This window comes from Primulina tabacum, chromosome 10 (genome assembly GCF_025594145.1).
Source record: "Primulina tabacum isolate GXHZ01 chromosome 10, ASM2559414v2, whole genome shotgun sequence".
Taxonomy (NCBI): domain Eukaryota; kingdom Viridiplantae; phylum Streptophyta; class Magnoliopsida; order Lamiales; family Gesneriaceae; genus Primulina; species Primulina tabacum.
The window spans coordinates 5,813,354-5,838,376 of NC_134559.1; the positions used below are offsets into that span (position 1 = coordinate 5,813,354).

Sequence of the window (25,023 nt, forward strand, 5' to 3'; positions counted from 1 at the left end):
CTGATGCGAATTAATGAAGCAGCGTGTAAAATTGCATGTCCCCATATAGAAATAGGGAGCTTTGTTTTCATAATCATTGGTCTAGCAATCATTTGCAGACGTTTAATCAATGATTCAGCCAATCCATTCTGTGTATGTACATGAGCAACAGGATGCTCAACAATGATTCCCATAGACATACAATAATCATTGAAAGTTTGGGAAGTAAATTCACCAGCATTATCAAGTCTAATTTTCTTGATTGTATAATCGGGAAATTGATTCCTCAATTTTATTATTTGAGCAAGTAATCTTGCAAATGCAACATTTCGAGTTGATAATAAACATACATGTGACCATCTGCTGGAGGCATCAATCAATACCATAAAGTATCTGAATGGTCCACATGGTGGATGGATTGGTCCACAAATATCACCCTGAATACGTTCAAGAAACATTGGTGATTCAGTTTGGATTTTGACTGGTGATGGTCTTATAATAAGTTTTCCAAGAGAACATGCTTTACATTGAAACTTATTATTCTGAAAGATCTTCTGGTCTTTCAGTGGATGACCATGTGTATTTTCTATAATTCTTCGCATCATTGTTGAACCAGGATGTCCCAATCGATCATGCCAATTGGTTAATATCGAAGAATTATCAACTACCATGTTTGATTCAACGGGACTTATATGTGTATAATGCAATCCAGTAGGGAGCATTGGTAGTTTTTCAATCACATATTTCTTTCCTGATTTATATGTGATAAGACACATATATTTCTCATTCCCTTCATTCATTGTTTGAGTATCATACCCATGGGAATATATATCATTAAAACTCAACAAATTTCTTTTCGATTGTGGTGAATATAAAGCATCATTGATCAAAATTTTGTACCATTAGGTAACAAAAATTGTGCTTTACCACATCCTTTAATCAAGTCTACAGGACCTGATATTGTATTCACCGTTGTTTTTGTTGGTTTTAGTTCCAAGAAATATCTTTTATCTCGGAGGATAGTGTGCGTTGTACCACTATCGGGTATGCAAACTTCAGCTTTGCTCATAGCATTTTCCATATTTGAACTTCAAAAAAAATATGCAATGAAATAAATTACTTGCAATATATATTTAAATATAACACAAATCATAATTATACAATAAAACATTATTCTATGAATACATGAAAAATAGATTATTGTACATTTATATTCTACCATTATATTGTTCATTTTCAGAGAAATCGTTGAGAAAATCTGCAGCATCAATATTGTTCATTTCTATCCCACCAACATATTGATCATTTCCAGAGAAATCATTCATAAAATCACCAGCATCAAAATGAGTTGAATCACTCAAACGGTCACTGCGTTCAGTGAAGTTGGTCTCCTTTTCTTTTCCCTTTAATGATTCTTTATAAAGTTTACAAAGGTGCTCAGGGGCTCGACAAACTTTGGACCAATGTCCTGGAGTACCACATCTGTAACAAGAACTTTCATATCTTTTTGAGTGCTTCTCATTAACACTTGTATTCTCATGATGCCTTTTCTGTGGATGGTTTGGGACGTTCTTTTGAGATGAGTTATAAAAATAACTATCTCGATTATTTTCAAAACCACGGCCTTGACCACGACCACGGCCAATTCCACGTCCACGTCCACGTCCGCGTCCACGACCTCGACCTCGACCAAAACCTTGTCTTTGAATTTGATTTTGGTTTCCAGGTTTAAATTCATTTTTATTTACAGCATTTACTTCTGGAAATGCTGTTGATCCAGTGGGTCGGGACTGATGATTTCTCATTAATAGCTCGTTGTTTTTTTCCGCCACAAGAAGACAGGCGATGAGTTCAGAATATCTCGCGAATCCACGTACTCTATATTGTTGCTGTAGAGTAATATTTGATGCATGAAACGTGGAAAATGTTTTTTCAAGCATCTCAGATTCTGTGACCTCATGTCCACAAAATTTTAACTGCGAGATTATTCTATACATCGCCGAATTGTAATCACTGACTTTTTTAAAGTCTTGGAATCTCAATGTATTCACATTTCAATCCATCGTCGAGATGTCGACGCAAAAATATCATGGCTCTTGCCTTTTCTTGTGACGTGCATATGCCATTTTCTTTAATGGTCTCGCTTAGACCCAATGACTCAAGATGCATTTCTACATCTAGAGTCCATGGCATATAATTCTTTCCCGTGATGTCGAGCGCAACAAATTCGAGCTTTGTTAAATTTGACATGGTGGTACTAAAAAAAATTACGATGCATTTTATTAGTTAATAATTATTGCAATACAAAGTAACGGATAAACAACAAGTACAAGTATTTGTAAAAATAAAGAAAACGCACGAGGAGGATATTCTCCGATAAATACAAGACTCGTGAGTATGATAACCAAAATAATTAAAAATAACTTTGAGAAAGTCATCTTCTTTTTTCTTCGAAAAATTTGATGAAGAATAATTTTTAGAGAAGAAGAGAAAGTTGGAGTGATTGAATGTGTTTGTGAGATGATATTTATAGGGTAAAAACTAGCCGTTTTGTTACCGTTGGTGTACAAAAAAATAAATGTATGTATTTGTATAATTTTATGGTAATAATATGGTGAATATAATATTAATCATGTTTAAATAATTATGTATATCATATCACATTATTATAATGAGGTGTCGTAAGTTATTTTTTTTAAAAATCTTATAGGCTTTTATACTTGTCGTATCCCTTACCGGGAGTGTGGGATGTCGTCTTAACATCCTCCCAGGATTTATAACAAGTTTTTGAAAAATTTATTTTTATTATTTCTAATAATAACATTATATTATATATTAAATATATACACAATAAATAAATAACAGTAAAATAAATATTATTACTTTTGTTACCTTTTTCTTCTGTTTGGAGCTTGGAAAAGGATGGAGGACTTTTAGAGCTTCGTGCTGATAACGTGTTGTGAAAAAGTAAAAATTTATGGTAAAAAGTAAAAATCTCAAACTCTCAAAATTTACCAAACTACACACTTTATAATATTTTTCTCTCTACTCAATTGTGATTTTCTTCACAAATGAAAGATCTATTTATAGGAAATCTTTACAAATAATCCAAAAATAAAATACATCATTACCTACATCATCACACACTAATTTTCAATATTTACAACTCTTATTTTCAACATTCAAATATTCAACATTCAAATATTCAATACACACATTTTAAATATATTTTTCAACAAAATTGACTTACACCGATTTTTGGCTAAGTGGATTATTTTATTCTACAAGATAAGAAAGTAGCTAGCGGAAAATCGTATCGGGTATACTGATCTAGCGGAAAATCTAACTATTGAAGTTGGCTCATCGTGAAAATTTTCATATTTTTTATGTTCTTTGTTTTATTATAAGTCGATTGACTAAATCTATTGTGAAACGGTCTCACGAATCTTTATCTGTGAGACGAGTCAACCGTACCGATATTCACAATAAAAATTAATATTTTTAGCATAAAAAGTAATACTTTTTCATGGATGACCCAAATAAGAGATCCGTCTCACAAAATACGACCCGTGAGACCGTCTCACACGAGTTTTTGTCAAGTCGATTCATGATTTAGTCCATTGATTTGCAATTAACTTTTTTCGAATTATAATAAATTTTTGTCGGAAAATTGACATGGCGCTAGAAAATCATGACGTGAAATTGAAAACAATTATGTGTCATCGAAAATTGCTAGTGTCGCAGAACATTATTAATTTTCGATATCACGTCATCACTTGAATTAAAAAAATCAAAATTGAAAAATAAATACAAATTAGAATAATAAAACGGTTAATAACATGACAAAAAATATAAAGATTTATATTTAAAATTTGGTACATTTCTTCGAGTGCTATTCGAAGGATGTATTCGGAAGAATGCGGAAGCTAGATGCATCTATCACAAAAACTCCTACGATACTATCTTACGATTCAATTTTATGAGACGGATCTCCGATCTATAAAAAATTTTATTTTTTATACAAAAAATATTAATTTATACTATAAGTATGAATTTGTTGATCCATTTCACAAAAATCATATGATTCCAACTTCTATTATGGACATATTCTTAAAAAATATATTTAGTCTTTCTCTTTCAGTTACATAGAATAAACAACTAGAGTGATGGACATTAATTTTAGAGTACATATCCACTAAATCGATTTAGCATAAAAAAGGGGTAAAATCGGTTTTTTCCAACGAAAGCACTTAAAATTCATTCTATTACAATTAACATAATTATAAATTACAAAAACATCCATGAGAAAGTTCGACCAAATGATTTTGTGAGACGGGAGTAGAACTAAGGAAAAATCTTGTGGGAGAGTGTAAGACGGTCTCATGAGTCGTATTTTGTTAGACATATATCTTATTTGAGTCATCCATTAAAAAATATTATTTTTAATGCTAATAGTATTACTTTTTATTATGAATATCAGTAGGGTTGACCTGTATCGCAAATAAAGATTCGTGAAACCGTCTCACAAGACACATACTCGTAGAACTAAAAGAACATATAAATAGCGTCTCACAAGAGACCTACTCCTAGAACTAAAAGAACATATAAATAGACAGGTGGTCTCTTCGAGTTGTAACAACAAATCGGCACCATCTTTCATACCATCAACAAAATGGCAAACCCTTCGTCCGCTGCCCTACTACTCCTCTTCTTCCTCATCACAACTGCGGTCCTTCCATCTTGCGCGGCCCTGATCTCCGTCAAGGCTGTTCGAGTGCGAGGCCTTCTGGTCTGCTCCGTCACGGGTAACCTCACACCACTGTGCACCACTTGCCGGGGCCTTGCCGGGGTGAACGTCAACATCACTTGCAATGGAGCCACCACTAGAATTGCCAGCGTCCTTACGGATTCAAGTGGATTTTTCAACGCTGTTCTCAGTTTTGCTGATGGACTTGTATTCGACAGCTCTTCGTCGCCTTGTTTCGTGACCGTTAAGCTTCCGATCGCCAAGTGTGTACTGTTGCCTCCCACCGGAATCCTCCGAGATCCAGTGACTTTTATCGGGACAGTCGTCCAGAGCGCCATTGGATTGGTGGCCGAAGTTGTCACCGGTTTATTTGTTCTGGTGTAGCTAGACTGCTTACAAGTTGTCTCATGTAATCCTCCATGTATGATGCATGCATGTACGTAGAATCTAAATAAATGAAGAGCTTTTGTTATATTTTCTGGTTATCTTGGGGTAGTAAGCGAGTCTCAAACAACAAAACAAGAATTTAAAGTATATCTAAATCTTTTAAAAAATTTGATGAATTAATCATACACCCGAAGTTATATTTTTGGTCCAATAACTTGCAATCATTCAATTTACGGTTTTAATCTACTGATTTGCATATATATTTCGATAAATAAAGGCTAAAATCGAAACAAAAGTGCAAATGAGTGGTCCAAATATACCTCTAATATTATGCAACTAAATATAGAAAGTGAATTATATATTTTAAATAGACAAAAACTTGTGTTAGGCGGTCTCACGGATCGTATTTTGTGAGACGAACATCTTATTTGGGTCATCCATGAAAAAATATATATTACTTTTTATTCTGAATATTGGTAGGATTGATCCGTCTCACAGATAAAGATTCGTGAGACCGTCTCATAAGAGACCTTCTCTTTGAAATAAATGAAAAAAGAAATGAATCCTATATAATTGAGTCGGAGTAGTGTTAACTAACTGATATGTTTGCAATATATAGCTACCTTATTATAAGGTCAACTGGCTATACAATAAAATAACCTATCTATATATTACATTATATTTCGTTATGAAATAAACGATTTACCTAAATTAGAAACATTTTTTTTATCTCTTTGTTTGACATTATTAATTTGTAAAAATACCCAATACGCAACGAAAGCTTTGTAATTATATGAGATTTATATATATATATATATATTGGAGAATATATATATGTTCTAAATCTCATTTTTTATTAGTAACGTAATTTTTTGAAAATAAAATTATACGCTTTTAGCTCTTAGATGAAAAATCATCATATCGAACGTTCTCAATCTCAAATGTTTGCTTCCAATGTTAATAATCTGTACATATTTTCAATTAGTAGAAATTTATTTTTATCGTGTGCTTATTTATATAAAATAAAAGTTAACTAATGCAAATAGTGAACAACAATATTAATTAACTGAATTTCCTAGTGAAAAAAATTTCCATGACTGATATTTTTCTACTATTGTCGAAATTTCTTCTTAATCTTGTATCGTTTGATTTGATTTTATTTTTTTTCAATTTTAGTCTTCTCTTCGTGGATATATAGATGTACCACCAGATCCATCGATGGTACGTCGATCTTATATCAATACCACATTGACACCACATCGGTGCTATATTTGAAAAAGACTAAAATAAAAACAAAACATATAAATTAATAACCGACTAATATTGAAATTTGAAAATTTTTATATGATCAATATTGCAAAAAAAAAAAAATATGTAGAATCAAAATATTTTAGTTGGTATGGATTGAGATCGGAACAAAGTAGAACTTTTTATTTTTTTTTGAAATAAAAACTTTTAAATTGATAATATTTGGAATTTAATACTTGCATCACCAATTTTATATAATATTTTTCTTTGTTAGGGTTGATAGCCCTACTCAGTTATAAAGTTGACCCACTAATAATAGAAATAAAAACATAAAAAAGGTGAAAACTAGATTTAAAAAAAATAAACACCCTATAAATAGATGTTCCCTTCAAGCCAATGAACACACCAACACAATCTGTCAAGTTTTATTTCATCATATCCATCCAATGGCAATCCCTTCCTCCATCACCATCTTTCTCCTCTTCCTCCTTTCTGCGGCCTCGGTGCTTCCCTCGCATGCAGACCTTATCACCATAAAGGGTGTTAAGGTGGCCAGCCGCCTATTTCTGCTCAGCCACCGGCAATCCTTGCCCCACTTGCAGCGGCATTGAGGGGGTGAATGTCACCATCACTTGCAATGGAGCCACCACTAGTGTTGGTAGCGTGCTCACGGATGCTAGCGGGTTTTTCAATACCGTTCTCAATCTTGCCGATGGGCTTTTGTTTGACAACACTTCGTTGCCTTGTTTTGTGACTGTTAAGCTTCCCATTGCAAAATGCACACTCTTGCCACCCACCGGAATCCTTCGAGCTCCGGTGACTTTCCTAGGAAACGTCATTACTGGCACTATCGGGTTGGTTGCCGAAACCGTCATAGGTTTGTTTGTCCTAGTTACACTGTAACTTGCTTGTAATTAGCTGCAGCATGCAATGAGTTATTCTCCGGTGTTTTTTTGTGTTTGATAATGTATGATGCTTGCATGTAGCTACTCTTAATGTTCCTGAATAAAGGAGAAGTGTTCCAATGCCTTGGTTTTGTCATTTTTCCTTCATTCTTCTATTATCTAGCTACTAATTAATTTATTGGAAAATTAGCTAAAAAACCTCTCTAAAAACTTTTATAAATGAAAAACCCATTAATAATATCTAAATATCGGTTCAACCAAATGTATTAACAAATAAAACAATTAAACCAAATCTAAAACAAATAAAACTTTTATGTATTTTTAAATGATAAAAATCAAAACGATATTAAAAATTAACACAAGAGAACTACAAAAAAAAAATATGTATTTTGCAAATAAGTCAAATAATATTAATCAAGGAAGCCACATTACATTAAGCCAAAACGGATCTTTCTCTTAAATTGGCTAACCAAATAGTTCAGAGAAAAAAAAACACCTCCTTTTCTTTTTGGTTGTATCATTGAATGAATCTCAAAAACTGTTTTAAATTTTAAGACTAAATGATTAATTAAGAATGTTTTTTTATTAAAAATATTAAAAGTAAAAGTGGAGTGATTAATATGAGGTGGAGTGTAAATATCAATACCCAAGTAATATATATTTCAAATAAGGCTGGCTCCTTTCCTCGGGTTCGATCTCCTTCCCCGCTTGTGTTATAATAAAAAAAATAAGGCAAAAACTTGTATGAGACGGTTTCACGGGTCGTACTTTGTGAGACAGATCTCTTATTTGGGTCATCCATGAAAAATATTATTTTTTATGCTAAGAGTATTACTTTTTATTATGAATATCGGTAGGATTGACCCGTCTCACAAATAAATATTCGTGAGACCCTCTCACAAGATACCTACTCTTCAAATAATCGTCCCAGATAGAAATCATATAATGAAATATTGTTTTGTCCAATCTCTTCTTTGAACGACGTCGACAAAGGCAATCTGTGTATGTAATCTAAAAAATTATCCTAGTGTCTATGCATGTAATTAATAAGTTCAAAATTTACAAAGAATATATGAAGAAACTAGCAAAAGAAATTTTTTGAAATAATTATTAGTTTTGAAATTTGATTTTACTTAAGAATAATTTGGACAGTACTGCACTCTTAAAAAATTTAATAATGTTTCTCATTGATTTTTTTTCTTTATGGATAAATAGAAAAATAATTTTTTTGGTCAACTAACTTGATATATTTTAATTTTTGGGCTATTAAAGTATTCAACGTTTGGTTTTGGTTTAGTAACTTCGATCCCAGTGCGTAAGCGAGCGAGCGAGCTCGAGTTCTTCCCGTAAATAATTGATATTGGTTATAGTTGAATGATCCCTAGGGGCTGGGTCGAGTGGATGTTAATTGGACTAAGTTGGTCAACCTCTAAGACATGCATTAATCAAAGTTTAACAGCATTCAGACATATCAATCGGCCAATCTTCGAATGTTTCTCCTACATACTCGAAAGACATGCAAAAAGAGAATGACCTTGACCTCGAATATATATACGTACGACCCGTCAAAATGTATTAAATACACACGATTTCAAGAAACAACTAAACCCAACCACTCAGCTAGAAACTAAGCCTCCTTTTACATCCGTCCAGAGGTAACGAATAATGAACCCGACAAGATTTGAGTTCTCTGACAACCTCCTCGACCAAGTCTCTGCATATGTAATCTTGCAACACCACCAATATTCTCTCCATTTCTCTCTGCTCACCCCAAGCCACGTCTTTTGCAAACTTCTTCTAATGTCCGAGCCTTTGGCGACGGGCTGGTGCTAAGTCGGGGCGAGGTGGCGATTGGTGGTGGTGAGCGACGCGATCTTGTTAAAAACACTGCCATTAGTTCGGCATCGTCCTCTCCCGGTTTCTTGGATGCTGTAGGAGGCTTGCGGTGAGGTAGGAGACATGCTGGTGTTTTGGGAGTTGGGCAGACTGCACGAAGAGGATTAGACCAAACATGCTATATTTTTATCAGTCACTAATCCACTTCTATGTATCATATTACTTCAATAATCACAATATAATTTATCAATACATAATCATGTCACTAAATTAAAGTAAAGGCAAGTGAGGCAACCCTAAAATCATGCAATAAATTTGATTATAAAGTAGATATTTCAACGAAGATGGCTATTCTGCTATCAAAATCAAAATGTTATATTACTTTTGGATGCTTAAAGAGAACGAAGACAAATGAATCAATAATCTTCTAGTAAATTCCTTCCAAAATAAGAAAACGAAAAAATGAACGTAAAAATATTTCACATGCAGGCGTCGCTCGATTCCTTACATATTTTTTATATTAAATTGATGGGGATTGCTCGTTTGTCTCTCTTTATAGCTAATTGCATCCTAGCTCTCTGCGAAAAGTCGATAAGACATAAAACCCTCTAAAAAATATTATTATTTTTTAAAAAATCAAACGCAGTTCCCCCTATGTTTTAAAACTCACATATATTTACCCCTCTAAAAAAGGTTTTAAGTCTTATTTTTGTTTAATAAAAAAAAAACATATGGTCTAAATGCTATGAATTTCGAATAATGTGTTTTTTTGTTTTTTGTTTTCACGGGAGATGTTGATACAATTAGCACGTCCATCTTTAAACGGGATTCTGTAATTTTTTACTGCTAAAAATTGATTAAAGTTGTGCAATGAATCAAAAAACAGTTGGTAGAAAAAATTAGAATGGACCGATAAATTTGATTAAAATGGTTGAAGTAAAAAAATATCGTGGTCTAGGGATGATGGACCAAAAAGCCGAAAAGGTTGAGATAATTCATCAAAAGCAATAATAAACAATGATGCTTCATTGCCTTTTGGTAGTCACGCAGCCGACCACACCAGCATTCTTCTTCTTTCTTTTACCCCTTTACTTTTTTCCTTTTTTAACTTTTGATCTTCTTTGACTCATCATCATGAGCATCACCAAGGTGAAAATTAATTTAGGCCTACAGTTTTTTTTAATGACGACACGAGTCACACTGCCAAACAATGCTTGTGTGGATGTTCGATTTTGTGGTGACGTAAGGCTGGGAGATTCTTTAATTCTGGTGGATGTCCTTTATATTCCAGAGTTCAGATTTAATTTGTTATCTGTCAGCTCTCTTATAGCCACAACACATATTGTGATTAGTTTCTACTGCAACTCATTTATAATTCAGGACATGACAACCAAGAGGATGATTGGCAGGGGTAAGAGAATAGAAGGCCTATATGTTCTGGACAGTAACTCTTTGTGTTCAGAAGCTCAGATCAATCAGGTTAGCATTCAAACTTGGCACAACCGACTTGGACATCCGTCAATGAAAATTCTACAGAAATTAAAAACACATATTCATTTAGACAAGGTTGATTCTATTGCTGACACACCTTGCTCTGTTTGTCCATTAGCCAAACAAAGACGATTATCTTTTGTTTCCCTTAATAATAAGGCTTCAAATGCTTTTAATCTTGTACATTGTGACACTTGGGGGCCATATCACGTTCCTACAGTCAATAAACAAAGATTTTTTCTGACTTTAGTTGATGATTGCACACGATTCACGTGGGTGTTTCTCATGCAACACAAATCCGAAGCCTTAAGTGTGGTTTTCAGATTTAGCACCATGATTGAAACGCAATTCAATCGAAGAATTAAGGCATTTAGGACAGATAATACTAAAGATCTTGCCTTCACAGAGCTTTTTCAGAATAAGGGAATATTGCATCAATTCTCATGTGTTGAAACGCCTCAACAGAACTCGGTGGTAGAAAGGAAACACCAACACCTACTTAATGTAGCTCGTTCACTGTTATTTCAGTCGCGAGTACCACACGGTCTATGGAATGAATGCATCTTGACAGCCACTTTTCTCGTGAATCGAGTTCCTTCTCCATCCAATCAAAATAAATCACCATATGAACTCTTATATCAGAAATCAGTTGATTATGCACACCTAAGGGTCTTCGGGTGTCTAGCCTTTGCATCTACATTAACAGCTCATCGTGATAAGTTCATGCCAAGGGCACGCATATGTGTTTTCTTGGGATATCCACCAGGCATGAAAGGATATAAGTTGATAGATATAAGGAGCAAAGAAATTTTCATCTCACGAGATGTACATTTTCATGAAACGATATTTCCTTTCTCCTATATATTTTCTACAACAGAAGTGATTGATTCATTCCCATCAATTGTTCTTCCTCAACCAGCACAAGTGGACACACAAGTCCCTTTAGAATGCCACATCCAGCCTCATGTTCACACCAATTCAGAATCATATGATTCTCTCAATGACACAATGCCTCTGAAACTCATATACAAACAAGTGTGCCAAGTGAATCAGTAGCCAGAGATGTCCATGATAGTTCTGAAATTTCAACTTCTGCATCATTGCCTGTACCTATAACTCGCAATTCTTCCAGATCATCCAAACCACCTTCTTATCTACAGGATTATCACTGCCACATGCTGAGATACAATTATCCACCTTCCTCAGCATGTGCTTATCCTCTAGATCACTATATATCCTATGATTCTTTGTCTTCTTCTTACAAGAATCTTGTGCTCAATATTTCTTCTCAGTATGAACCACAGTTCTATCATCAAGCCGTCAAATTTGCCTCCTGGCGCACAGCAATGAAAGAAGAACTTGATGCAATGCAAGCAAACAACACATGGTCTGTTGTGCCACTTCCTACGGGAAAACAGCCCATTGGTTGCCGTTGGGTATATAAAGTAAAGTATAAATCTGATGGTTCAGTTGACAGACATAAAGCCAGATTAGTTGCTAAAGGCTACACGCAACAAGAAGGTGTCGACTTTTTCGAGACTTTCTCTCCAGTTGCTAAACTCGCCACCGTCAAAATACTTCTTGCTTTGGCAACCACTCAAAATTGGATACTTGCTCAACTTGATGTTAATAATGCATTCCTCAATGGTGATCTATCCGAGGAAATTTATATGGATCTTCCTCTTGGACTCCATACTCATGTACCGTTTCGTTCAACAGACACAAAACTCGTCTGTAAACTTCACAAATCCATATATGGTCTTCGCCAAGCATCTCGGCAGTGGTACACAAAATTCTCCAATGCACTACTGGTTTCTGGTTTTCAGTAGTCTTCCTCTGATTACACATTATTCACTCGTGGCTCGGGTAACAATTTCTTGGCTCTGCTCGTGTATGTTGATGATATCATACTAGCAGGACCATCATCTACTCTCATTCAGGAACTCAAATCGGATCTTCAAAGCAAATTTAAGCTCAAGGATCTAGGTGATCTTAAATACTTTATTGGTCTTGAAATTGCTAGATCATCAAAGGGTATTTTCCTATCTCAACGTCACTACACACTACAATTACTTGAAGATACTAGTTTTCTATCGTGTAAACCAGCCAAGGTGCCCATGAATCCAAACACCAGACTTACTTCTCTTGATGGAGATCCGCTTCAAGACATCACACAATATAGACGCCTCATCGGACGGCTTTTATATCTCACTTTGTCAAGACCGGACATAATGTTTGCAGTACACAAACTCAGCCAATTTGTGTCTCAGCCACGAACCAGTCACTTACATGCAGTACACCAAGTCCTAAGGTATCTCAAAACAAGTCCTGGTCAAGGAATTTTCTTTTCAGCAACATCAGCCATGCAATTAAGGGCTTTTTCGGATGCTGATTGGGCAACTTGCCCTGATTCCAGAGGATCCACTGAAGCCGAGTACATGGCACTGGCTACTACCACTAGTGAAGTTTTATGGCTCACACAATTGCTCAAGGATCTTCACATTCCCATGACGACACCAGCCACCATATTCTATGACAATCAATCTGCTATTCATCTTGCAAACAACCCCATTTTTCACGAGCGTACCAAACACATTGAGATCGACTATCATTTTATTCGAAATAAAATCAAGGACGGGTCTATCAAGCTTCTACCTATTCGTTCACATCTTCAACTTGCAGACATGTTCACCAAGCCGCTTTCCTTGCCAACTCTCGTTCATCTAATGTCCAAGATGTCTGTACAAACTATTTACAGTACATCTTGAGGGGGAACTATTAGAGTTAGTAAGCAAAATAGATTGGAAGTTAGATAGTTGGAGTTAGTTAGAAACGGTTAGCACATGCATGTAAAAGATAAAACAAAGAAACGCTTGTAAAACACTCAATTTTTCAATACAGAAAGTATTTTTTCTCTTCATTCATCAGCTGCAATATTGTGCAAATCATGTGTGACAAGCTCACCTGATAAATTGTTAGTACGTAGAATTGAACTCCAAACTCTGTCAAACACTCATCTTCTCCAACAATTTAGACACCACTCGAATGCTGGACTTACTGTTGCTTTTCACAAGGTTGCATTTTCTATCGATCTTGGTTTCTGATTTTTTTTATTGTTAGGAACCATAACTTCTAGTTCTGGTTCATATATATGATTCATATTTTTGAAAGATGATTCTACTTATGGTCTACATTTCGAAAAAACTTGTAGTTCAATTCTGGCTCAAATATATATATATATATAATTAAAAAAACTAGAACCGATATTGAACATAGTTAGTGAGTCTGATCGAGTGGCTTGCGAGCTACTGGACAAAATATATATATATATATTTATTAAAAATATTATATTACAATTATCGACTAGTCAATTTATTAATTATTTTTTAAAACTTAATAATGAAAAAACCAAAATGAAAAGGAGTAGGTCTTTTTTGAGACGATATCACGAAAATAAATTCGTGAATGAAAAATACTATTTGCCGGACTCGTTAATATTTCCCAATCAGTTAGCTATGTCAAAAAGTTTTTCTATTTTCACATTATGGTTAATTAGTCTCTAACTCAGAAAATGAATGTGTTTATAATATTTTATAATAAAATTTAAATTTTTTTTAGCTTGGATTGGTACAAATTTAATTTGTGATTATACAGATGAAATCACGTCTGGTTATTTTATGTGCTTAGCATAAATTTGCAAAGAGAAACGGAAATGAAAATCAGAAAAGAGACGCCAAAAAGATAGAGAGATACCAGTATTCTGCGTTTCGGGGAAGTTACTAGTAGGTGCCCAAGCCCCGACGGCGGTGCGCTTTTCCGTGCAAGAATTCGCCACCCAGGAGTCTTCGTTTTCTCTGCCTGAAAGATCTCTCTTCGCAAGAGGCACGCCATTTGTTTGCACCGCCTGGATGATCCGCCTCAACCCTTCCAGATCGTCATTACATTTTTCCAAAGCTCGTATCAGCTGACGTCTCCTCTCCGAAATGGTACCGGTTTCCTCCAATGCCGGCATTTTCACGGAAGTGTTCATATCCCCCAATCCCATTAACCTTGCCACCATTGAGGACGGATTTCTAGGATTTTCAGGCGATTTCACTGCGTTAGACAGCCGGATCTCAGGCGGGATCGATGGACTTCTCGGCACGTTAATTTCGATCGATAATCCAAAATCCTGACTTCCGCTTTTGTCTTCTCTACCCGAGGAAAGAGAATCCTTTTTTGGCTTGTCTTTGTCTTTTGCTGGAGAAGATGGCTCGCATTTTTCTCGTTTCCTGCCTGAAAATGTGCTTCCATTTCATATAAACTTTTAAATAAATTAAAGAACTCAGGGAACACATGATTGTTTGGAGAAAGTCAGAATTTCTAACCAAAAGTGAGGCGTTTGCTGGAATTCTGGTATTTGGAGAAGAGCTGAAAAATGCCCGACATGCAGCCGATGGGTTTCGCATGGCGAGTTTCCTGTAATGGTGGGGAGGCGGCGAGGCGGCGGGACGAAGAGAGTGAATTCTCCCGTCTCTTCAGCATCATTGTCAGGGCGTACGTGCTGTGAGGAATTTTCTTGGGAGAAGATTAGCTGCCGATTGAGAGAGATCACTGCTGCTAAAAAATGAATTAAAAAAAAGCCGTTTGTTATCTATTTATTAAATATTCATTATTTAAAATCTTTTAAAAGGTTTATAATGGTAAATAGTCAGAGTTCTTTTGATTCAGACGGAAAAGTAAAATAAAATGTGTGTACGAGTAGACAAAGATGGAAGAAATAGGACATCAAATAGTGATATTTAGGTTATACTTTACAATAATTAAGTAAAAATATCTTTTACATGAAAATCGATCATATGATCTCAAAAAATGACGGCGATTTTTGTCCGCTAGGACGTGTTGGTGTCGCAAATTCTGAGCAAGTGACGCACTGCCCTAAGCCCTAACATGTCAGTTTCGGGGTCATTTCACACTCAAATACTTCGTTACTCGATAACTCTTCATAGAATGCTTAATTGAACTTCTTCAAGCGTTAGAATGCACTTGATTTTTCATCTTTGGTCATCCTTCAGCTTGTACAATCGAGACAACACATCTGTCTGCGTCGCCACCTGATATTTAGCACGTCATGTCCGATCAAATGCATATTATTAAATATATATATACGAATCGTTTCTAGATCCACCTCACATCAATAACCCTTTCTCCTACCAGCTATATGTAGTTTTAAACAAATTTCTTTTTGGAGTAGATACTCAAATTAAACTTTACTAATTCCCCTATGCATTCATTATTTAACCTTTTTTCCTACCAGCTATATGTAGTTTTAAACAAATTTCTTTTTGGAGTAGACACTCGAATTAAACTTTACTAATCCCCCTATGCATTCATTATTTAACTTACTTTTATTCCATGTGGTCATAGGCTTCTTCCACGATATCAAGTACCAACAAAGTATCGACTTTTTTTTCCTTTCCAACTACTCCAAAAAGTAATATACTTGTTATATAAATTATATAATGACAAAAACTTGTGTGAGACGGTCTCACGGATCATATTTTGTAAGACGGATCTTTTATTTGGGTCATCCATGAAAAAATATTACTTTTTATACTAAGAGTATTACTTTTTATAGTGAATATCAGTAGAGTTGACCCTTCTTACAGATAAAGATTCGTGAGACCGTCTCACAAAAGACTTACTTTTATATAATTTGTATTATCTGTGTATCAAAATATTGAGTTGCACTCGTCAAAATAGTTATTTAGACAGATGAATTTGATATCGCGATGAATAATTTGAACGATTATGATATATAATATTGAAATTGTATAATTGATACCAGAGTTATTAAAAAAATACTTCATTCATGTTTATCCAATCAAATCAAAGAATTTGAAATCAAAATATTTAAAATTCACCATCTTAAATTCGTCAACTCAAACACAACATTAACAAACTGCTTAAAAATTCTTAGAAGGATTGTATGAACACTTGGAATTTTTTTTTATATTGATTGCGTATCAAGAATCCATCAAAGTCCACATAATAATGAAATGGAATTGTAAACTTTAAAAAATAGTTTAGTTCGATGAGTAAATTCTATTAGCTCTTCTCATTTACAGGAAAATTTTCACGAGACTATCTCATTAATCATTTTTATGAGATATATTTTTAACCCATCCAACTCATAAAAAATATTGATTTTTAAATCAAAAGTATTAGCTTTTCACCATGATGTTGCTGAAATCCGGGATGGCAATTGAGAGGTCGGATCTTCACTTGGAGAGCTCGGATCGGACCTTCGAAATCTGGGAGCACAAGCAATAACGTTAGAAGGGGGCAGAAGGTTGTTCCGGCGTAACCCCTAGCTCCGACACTCAAGTCAGAAAATAGAAAACTGAGCGAGTAATGTGTGTGCTGAGAGAATATGAATATATGAATGAATAAACAATGAATGAAACCTGATATTTATAGAAGAGAAATAGAGTCCTAATTTAGTAGATTTAGATTCTCAAAATCTTGTGAAAGATTTGGTTAGATCTTAAAGATTTGGCTAGATCTTCTAGATATGGTTAGATCTTGACTAGTTTTACTCTCTTGGGTCTTATTTCTGTGGGCTACCCGTAATTGTCCGAATAGAATCTCTCCTAGGTAAGAGCCTGTAGGACCGAGTGCTTACCGCTTTACCAAAAGTTATAACTAGTGGTAATGGTGCAACTCAAATCTTTTAAACCGCACATCAGCTCAAGTACCACAGTTCGATCGCTCTACCAAGCAGGGACAATTACTGCACTCAACAGAGTCCGTCCATATTCTGGACCCTGTTGGAGCTCGGCTCGGGAGGTCGGCCAAAATATGTCCAATCGGTGCGATAACACCATATGGGAGGTCGGCTCGGAAACTCGTGGGAGCTCGACATGGGAGCTCAGCCACGTCCTTTCTGCCTTGATTATAGGTGTTTTGGGAGGTCGATCTGAGTGACCTACCGGATGACCTCCCGCGGAGATGTCCTGCCAAGAGCTCCTGAATACTGGGTCACTAACTATCTGGGCTACCGAGAGTAAGCCGGACCCATCTTCGATCCGGGGGTATCATACCATAAGAATAAATCTAATCGATCTATATCAAGAATATAAATTCATAAAACTATATCGAATTACACTTATTCTTCTATTTATTTATCTGCTAGATGAGTTGATCAAATCAAAATGTGACAAATTAGGTGTTAATTCATATAAAAGTTGTTTTACATTCTGGGTGTAAGCGCAAGTGCATTATGATTATATAAATTTGGGAGAAATTTATAAAATAATCTTATTCAATTGTTTTTAAGAAAATAATTTTCTTAAAAAAATAATTATCAACATTAAAAAAATCTATAAACTTGTAATTCATATGTGAGTATATATATGTATTTTATAAACAAATCACCCATATTATGTATTTATTTGTAATTAAAATACAATTATAAAATATTTTAACTTTATTTGAATAATTTTAATTTGAATAATTTAATTAATTGTCCGAAGCTTATCGATTCATTTGGTAAATTGGACACGCAAATTAATGACAAAGACAATGTAAAGTCATCTACGTGAGACGTGTTCTTTATGTCTATATTTATTTCAAGACAAATTACGATTTGCCCCTCAATCATACTCAAATTGCAAAATTTCCCTCAGTAGAGGGGCGAAATATAATAATCTTCATTACAAGTCTAGCTGATAAACAACGCTGACTTTTTACTAAAAATAACTTCACACACTGCCCGTTGTCCTCTTTTCGAGAAGCATCATCTCTCATTTCTTCGATTGCAATCCTACAAATCTGGTGAATTTAATCAAGAGATTTGCGTGCAGAAAAGATGGCGGATCAGTTGACGGATGAACAGATCTCCGAGTTCAAGGAGGCTTTCAGCCTTTTCGACAAGGATGGCGATGGTTCGGTCTTTCTATTTCTATCATTTTTTTTATTGCGCGTGTGATTTCATGTATTCGAGCACTTGTTTTTCTCTTCTTTTTTTCCTGCGAGATGTTCGTGTCCTGAGTTTATTCTTTGTTCTGTTCCTGTTCCTGTTTCAGTTTCAGTTTCAGATCTCATTAGTTTTTGTTTTATATATTTTTTGTAAATTTTGATGTGCCATGTTTTAATATTTCCGCAGATTTGTGTCAATTGCTTAAATTTCCGGAGTGACAATTTTATCGATGCTTTTAGGAAGGTTTTCTAGTATATTATATGCAATTGGTGGAATCGGTTAGTGTCCCGAATACTCGAATGAGAACTTTCTTACTTTGAGATTAATATGTAATATATTATGGATTATTTCAGTCCTACCCAATGCCCACATGAATGGATGTTCAAGATTTGACAATGCATATATAGGACCCACTTTTTTTTTTTTTGAAATTGTACGCGTGTCAAGATCTTACCCCGCTGAAATAAAGTGAGTGTATGAGTAGGATCTCATTAACCATATATTATATCGCCACTTTATCGAACCCCAAGGAATTGAAGCTTATATTCGATGCTTTCCTTTCTCTCTCTTTTTTTTTTTTTGAGACTTTTAGACATGTGGTATGATTGATGCTTTTATATGTGGAATTCTGTGGTGTTTATTGAAGCAGCGTGAGCATAGCATGAAACTCTAATACTTTGTGAGTGAGCGTGTGGACTTCTGAAATAGGTTGAGCTCAGGTCAAACTAAACATGGCTGCTGCATCCAAATTTACCAGCCGATACGCAAGCAAAGAATCGGGGATGAATGGCAAACCACTGGGATACCGTGACTTGGAAAACTATTATGCTTAGCTACAGTATACACAGTTCTATAAAGAACAAAAAACTTGAAGTTAAAATTGCTCGAAGCTCGTGTTTACTCTCTTTGGAAGTAGCTTTAGACTTTATATGAGAATGGGTGTCCTCGCCTTTGATTCAGAATGATAGGTTTTGGTTGGGATCTGATATTTATAGAAGAAATGAAGAGATGTAGGAAGATTAAATGGTTGTGCATGTTTAACTTGTAGTTTCTGCAAAAATGTAGTAGTACCATATTTCACTTGCTGATGGATATGTTTACATAAGCCTGTAAAAGTATTTGGTATATGTTCATCAAATATCCGAAACGAAATGACACGGGTTTGTTGCCACTTTTACTAGTACTTGGAATGATAGCCTTATTTAATCGTTATTGGAGTTTTCATCTATCCTCCATTTACACTTGGGACCATATCCTGGAATTTAATATATCTATCATCCATAACTGGATTTTCTTTCTTGTAATAACTAGATTTAGGTAATGTGAATTTAATGTGCAATTAGTTCCATGGTATATGGTAGGTAAGAATGTTGTTACTGCCTTCAGCATTGCAAGTGTCTGTGTTTTTGTTGTATAGGTTGCATCACGACAAAGGAGCTTGGTACCGTGATGAGATCCCTGGGGCAGAATCCTACGGAGGCTGAGCTTCAGGACATGATCAACGAGGTGGATGCTGACGGTAACGGAACCATCGACTTCCCAGAGTTCTTGAATCTCATGGCTAGGAAGATGAAGGACACCGATTCTGAGGAGGAGCTTAAAGAAGCGTTCCGTGTTTTTGACAAGGATCAGAATGGTTTCATCTCTGCTGCTGAGCTCCGTCATGTGATGACGAACCTCGGTGAGAAGCTGACTGATGAGGAGGTCGATGAGATGATCCGGGAGGCAGATGTCGACGGCGATGGCCAAATTAATTATGAAGAATTCGTGAAAATTATGATGGCCAAGTGATGTTCTCATCCCTACTATAAGTGGAATCTTCCTTTTATCTCGTGTAATGTGTCATTCGACTCTTGTTTGCAGAAATTTGAGTTCTTATTTTGGATTTTAACACATTTGCTCTGTTTACTATACATGTTTTGGTATGAATTAAATTAAATATTAGTTTATGATCGACATTTTCACTTGACAATCAAATTAGTGAGTTTATTTGTTGAATTTAATGGTAAAATATTTCATAAAATTCAAATTTAATTTAATAATATTTAATTTGTATAGAATAATCCTATAAAAATCGTGGAAGATTGGTAGAAAGCAACTACCTTCCAGACGGGGCAAGTTTAATTCCTCCAAAACGTCCAATCCAAAAAGGAATTTTACGAGTCCAAGTCAATAGCCTAGTCTACTATAAATTCATATAATGATGATGTTGACAAATAATAGTCTTTTTATAAAAGATAATTTTGGAAAGATAAAAATTATGTGAGACAGATGTCGTATTTAGATAATTCATGAAAAAATATTACTTTTTATGCTAAGATTATTATTTTTTATTGTGAATATCGGTAGGGTTTACTAATTTCACAAATAAAGATTCGTGAGATCGTCTCAAAAGAGACCTATTCTTTTGCAAATATGCTTAGCACAAAAAAATATAATGAAAATGAAAATTTTCCTTATCTAAACTATTTTGATTTTATTCCCAAACTTTATATGCATTTGGGAACATATTCAAAACGAACAATTCTATTAAATATTGTCTATAGTTGAGCAGAAACTGATTCGGTGAACAAAACCAATACGTTGTTTTGGATAGTTTTAGTTGATCATTTTAAAATTAGTTAAAAAAAATCTTGGTTGGATTCAAAGTTTATATTGAAAAAAAATACAAATCAAAATGAATCAAAATTTATTTTATAAATATATAATTTTTCAGCTGTAAAAAAAATTATTTGGTTTTTCGAAATAAATTTGTTGTAATTGATTTTATTTATTTATTAGATATTTTTTATTTTTTCTTAAATATATTTAATTTTTTTACAATTATTCTCGTTAATTTTTAAATTATAACTGGTATTACTGTTTTTATTATTGATTTATTTCATATATTGTTATTATTTTTTTTTGCAATCTTATTAGGTTATTATTATTTAAATAATGAAAATGATCATATTTGGTAAATTTATTTATTTATTTATTATTATTATTATTTAATTTTAAAAAAATCCCGTGCTAACGTGTGTGGGTACATATATATATAAATATAATGGAAATAACACAAACCCAACTTCCTCTCCATTAACAATTTGCTTTCACACGTCAATCATTCGCACTAACTCTTCAACTAATCTTCACAGGCAAAATCAATCCCTTCCGAGCGATCAGAGTTCAAATCAGGGGATCCATGGCTGAAGGGAGGGATTTTTTGTTGTTTGTAGCCCTAACTATGGTGTTTTCATCATCAGTAATCGTACAGGAAGCACTTGGGAATTCGGAGGGCGACGCGCTGCACGCACTACGCCGGAGCTTGTCCGATCCTGATAACGTGCTCCAGAGCTGGGATCCGAACCTTGTGAACCCTTGTACCTACTTCCACGTCACGTGCAACCAAGATAACCGCGTCACTCGGTTGTAAGTACCTGTCAAGTTTCTTGAAGTTTTTATATATTTAACGTTTTCGGAATTTTTAGGTGGATTTTTGTTCTGAATTTCAAAGTGAAGCTTAGTGTTTTGGTTGCTTGGTGACTTTTGTTTTTTCTTTGGTATTGATTCAATTTATTGTTATAAATTAATGAATAAATGAAGTGCAAAAGGAAAAAGGAAATGGATACTGCTATTTGTTCTAAAGCTAACTGCTTTAGCAAATTGGTTAGCCGTGCTTGAGATTTTGTGAATTCATTTAGGCATTAATAGCTCCCGGTGAATGGTTGTTTTCCTTTAAAGTGTACTCTGGAAGTGAGGTGAATATGGTGGCCATGAATTCAAATGATCATGCCTTCAGAAAGTTATCCTAGGAAAGATTGTTTTGTTTGCTGCAGGTGGCTCATTCTGATCGTTTACATGTTTTTATTGAGTGTTTTTTTAGTTATGTGACCTAAAGTGCGCAGGCATTTTCATGAAACCAGAACAAAAACAAAATTGACAATAATGCTTTTTGAAACGTACATAGAACTGTACATGAAAAGAATATACCTCATGACGTCTAATGTAGATGGATCGTTTGTCTTGTGCTGTAGTAGATTGAAACTGCATAAGTTTCCGAATCTCAAGATCTGCCAAATTTGGTCCACCAACCAAAAGCATCTACAATGTTATCTTGGATCCTGTGAATTAATGGTGGAGAACTATAGTCATAATTTCTCTATTCGACAAGTGGTAACCACATAGGTTATGTTTGGATTGAGTGATTTGAATCCATATATTTCAAATTCATTTCATTGCTTGGATTCACTTATGTTAGGTGAATTTCAAATCCAATCATTTATTACTTTGTTTAGATGGAATGTTTGTGATGAATTTGAAATACACCCGAGATGAGTGTCTTTTCAAATCCATTATTGAATGCTCTCTTAAATCGAATTCATTCATCCAAATCAAATCATTATATCCAAGTGCAAACCTAGAGAATTTAGGTTGTGGGTTATTCAGAGAACTCATTCTATGAGCACCTATGATTTGTGCACATGTCTTTGCATCAGTGTTGTTGAAATGCGGTAATGATACAACACAAATGTTTACTTCTAGCAAGCAATTCAAGATCCTTTTTGTTAGATCCTCATTGAGTAGGAAGAAATTCAGAGTGTGGTTACTAAAAAAGTGCATTTTATCATGCTAGCAAGTACAAGACCCCTTTTTTATGAACTATAATCATCTCAAAATCTCCATTTATGTGAAATATTGATGTCATGACATGCATATATATGTTGAACAGCAAAAAATTGGAGTTACCACCAAAAAGATTAAAATAGCATAAAGTTCTCACCGATCTGGACACCATGGAGTTCGGAGCATGACATTTGAGTAGGTCATCATACAACAAAGACACTTGTATGGAGACCCTCAATTGGGCAAAACAGAAAGATAAAAATTGTTAAAAATGGTGTTACTAAATGGAATAGTGGAGAAAATCATATTCTTATGATGTGCGTTCCCACTTTTCGATGTCCCTGTTTAATTGGATTTGGGGCTTTTCTTACATGATTCATGTTCTGTCGAAGATTACAATATGGTTATTACATGGATAGGGATCTTGGCAACTCGAATTTGTCCGGTCACCTGGTGCCTGAGCTTGGGAAACTTGAACATCTCCAGTATTTGTAAGTATCATACAACTCTTTCATTCTGTTGCTTACTGGCAGATGCACTTGTGTGAACATTGATTAATTTTTTGCATGAAATGTTTGTCCATGATATGTGCTTGCTTGCAGCATGCATATATTTTTGCCTCTGTTCAGAAAATCGTTTTTTGTTAAAAGATCTTTTGTTTTGTTCTCATGTTGATACTCATTAGCATCCCGTTAACAGACTTTTTGATATTGCAGGGAACTTTACAAAAATAACATTCAAGGGACAATTCCATCTGAGATTGGTAACTTGAAGAGTTTAATAAGTTTGGATCTTTACAACAACAATATCTCAGGAACAATACCTCCATCATTGGGAAATTTGAAATCCCTAGTCTTTCTGTAAGTTTGAGCTCACCTCATGACATTTTTTCTATCCAGAGGGTTCTTGATGGATTTGGTGGTGGGGAGTGGTACGGATAAAGTTGGCTTCTTTTGAGCTTCTTATGCATTTCTGATTTGAGTGATGTTCAGTAGCATCGAAAATCAATGTTCTGATGGCTACTAAATTCATCCCTCTCTGCCAGTCCCGCCTTGTGTGTACTTGCATATCCGGCATGAATGTGCAAACTACTTTCATTCTTTATGACCAATAAATAAACTTTGGTATACTTCAACAGGCGTCTTAATGATAATCAGCTAACCGGTCCAATCACAAGGGCACTCACTAACATATATAGCTTGAAAGTTGTGTAAGTTCTTCTGATTGTATTACTGCTTACATCTATGGCATGTTATATTATGAATATGGTTTCATGTATTTTCATATTTTTCAGGGACGTATCAAATAATAACTTGTGTGGTACAATACCTACAACTGGACCATTTGAGCACATTCCTTTAAACAAGTGAGATATTTCGTTCGTAACATTGCTTAGACATGCATTTTCATTCTTGCTTCCGCATACTTGTATCTGGTTCTGTTGGGTTCATAAATTCCTCTCAACTTTTCAGTTGAAACATTTGGTACCCTTCTCTTCCATTGTTTTCCCGTGACCTTATTTTGGTTTTTGTAACTTGTCATTTGCCATTGCAGCTTTGAGAACAACCCTCGTCTGGAAGGTCCAGAGCTGTTGGGACTTGCAAGCTATGACACAAACTGCTCGTAAAGAAGTGGGAACTCTATTACTAATTTGTTCTTTCAAATTGTGCCTTCTCTCCTTAAATAGTCCTGCTATGTTAAAGTTGGTGTTTCTGCCCGTTTTGATGTATTTGACGCTGCAAGCTTCTCGTAGTTACCTGTGAAGTCAACTACGAAATATGTTGAAATCTGTAACACTGTCCAACTACCTAATTGGATTACTATATTATATTTTATTTGCCTATGTCGACAAATTTTTTCTTCAC

The 25,023-nt window shown here is 34.7% G+C and overlaps 3 protein-coding genes across 3 annotated transcripts; 2 read left to right on the forward strand and 1 right to left on the reverse strand.

Moving 5' to 3' along the window:
- Positions 1 to 8,711: 8,711 nt before the first annotated feature.
- Positions 8,712 to 15,261, reverse strand: LOC142505393 (uncharacterized). The gene is made up of 3 exons (XM_075618367.1): positions 14,961 to 15,261; positions 14,347 to 14,868; positions 8,712 to 9,252 (listed from the first exon to the last, which is right to left on the reverse strand). Exons 1-3 carry the CDS (start codon positions 15,118 to 15,120, stop codon positions 9,032 to 9,034), a joined length of 903 nt encoding a protein of 300 aa, XP_075474482.1. The 5' UTR covers positions 15,121 to 15,261; the 3' UTR covers positions 8,712 to 9,031.
- Positions 15,262 to 18,282: 3,021 nt separating this feature from the next.
- Positions 18,283 to 20,511, forward strand: LOC142505151 (calmodulin). The gene is made up of 2 exons (XM_075618001.1): positions 18,283 to 18,518; positions 19,971 to 20,511. The coding sequence occupies exons 1-2, from the start codon at positions 18,443 to 18,445 to the stop codon at positions 20,342 to 20,344; spliced, it is 450 nt and encodes a 149-aa protein (XP_075474116.1). The 5' UTR covers positions 18,283 to 18,442; the 3' UTR covers positions 20,345 to 20,511.
- Positions 20,512 to 21,606: 1,095 nt separating this feature from the next.
- LOC142505150 (leucine-rich repeat protein 1-like) lies at positions 21,607 to 24,993 on the forward strand. Its single transcript, XM_075618000.1, has 6 exons — positions 21,607 to 21,964; positions 23,578 to 23,649; positions 23,875 to 24,018; positions 24,297 to 24,368; positions 24,453 to 24,524; positions 24,713 to 24,993. The coding sequence occupies exons 1-6, from the start codon at positions 21,738 to 21,740 to the stop codon at positions 24,783 to 24,785; spliced, it is 660 nt and encodes a 219-aa protein (XP_075474115.1). The 5' UTR covers positions 21,607 to 21,737; the 3' UTR covers positions 24,786 to 24,993.
- The last annotated feature ends 30 nt before the right edge of the window (positions 24,994 to 25,023 follow it).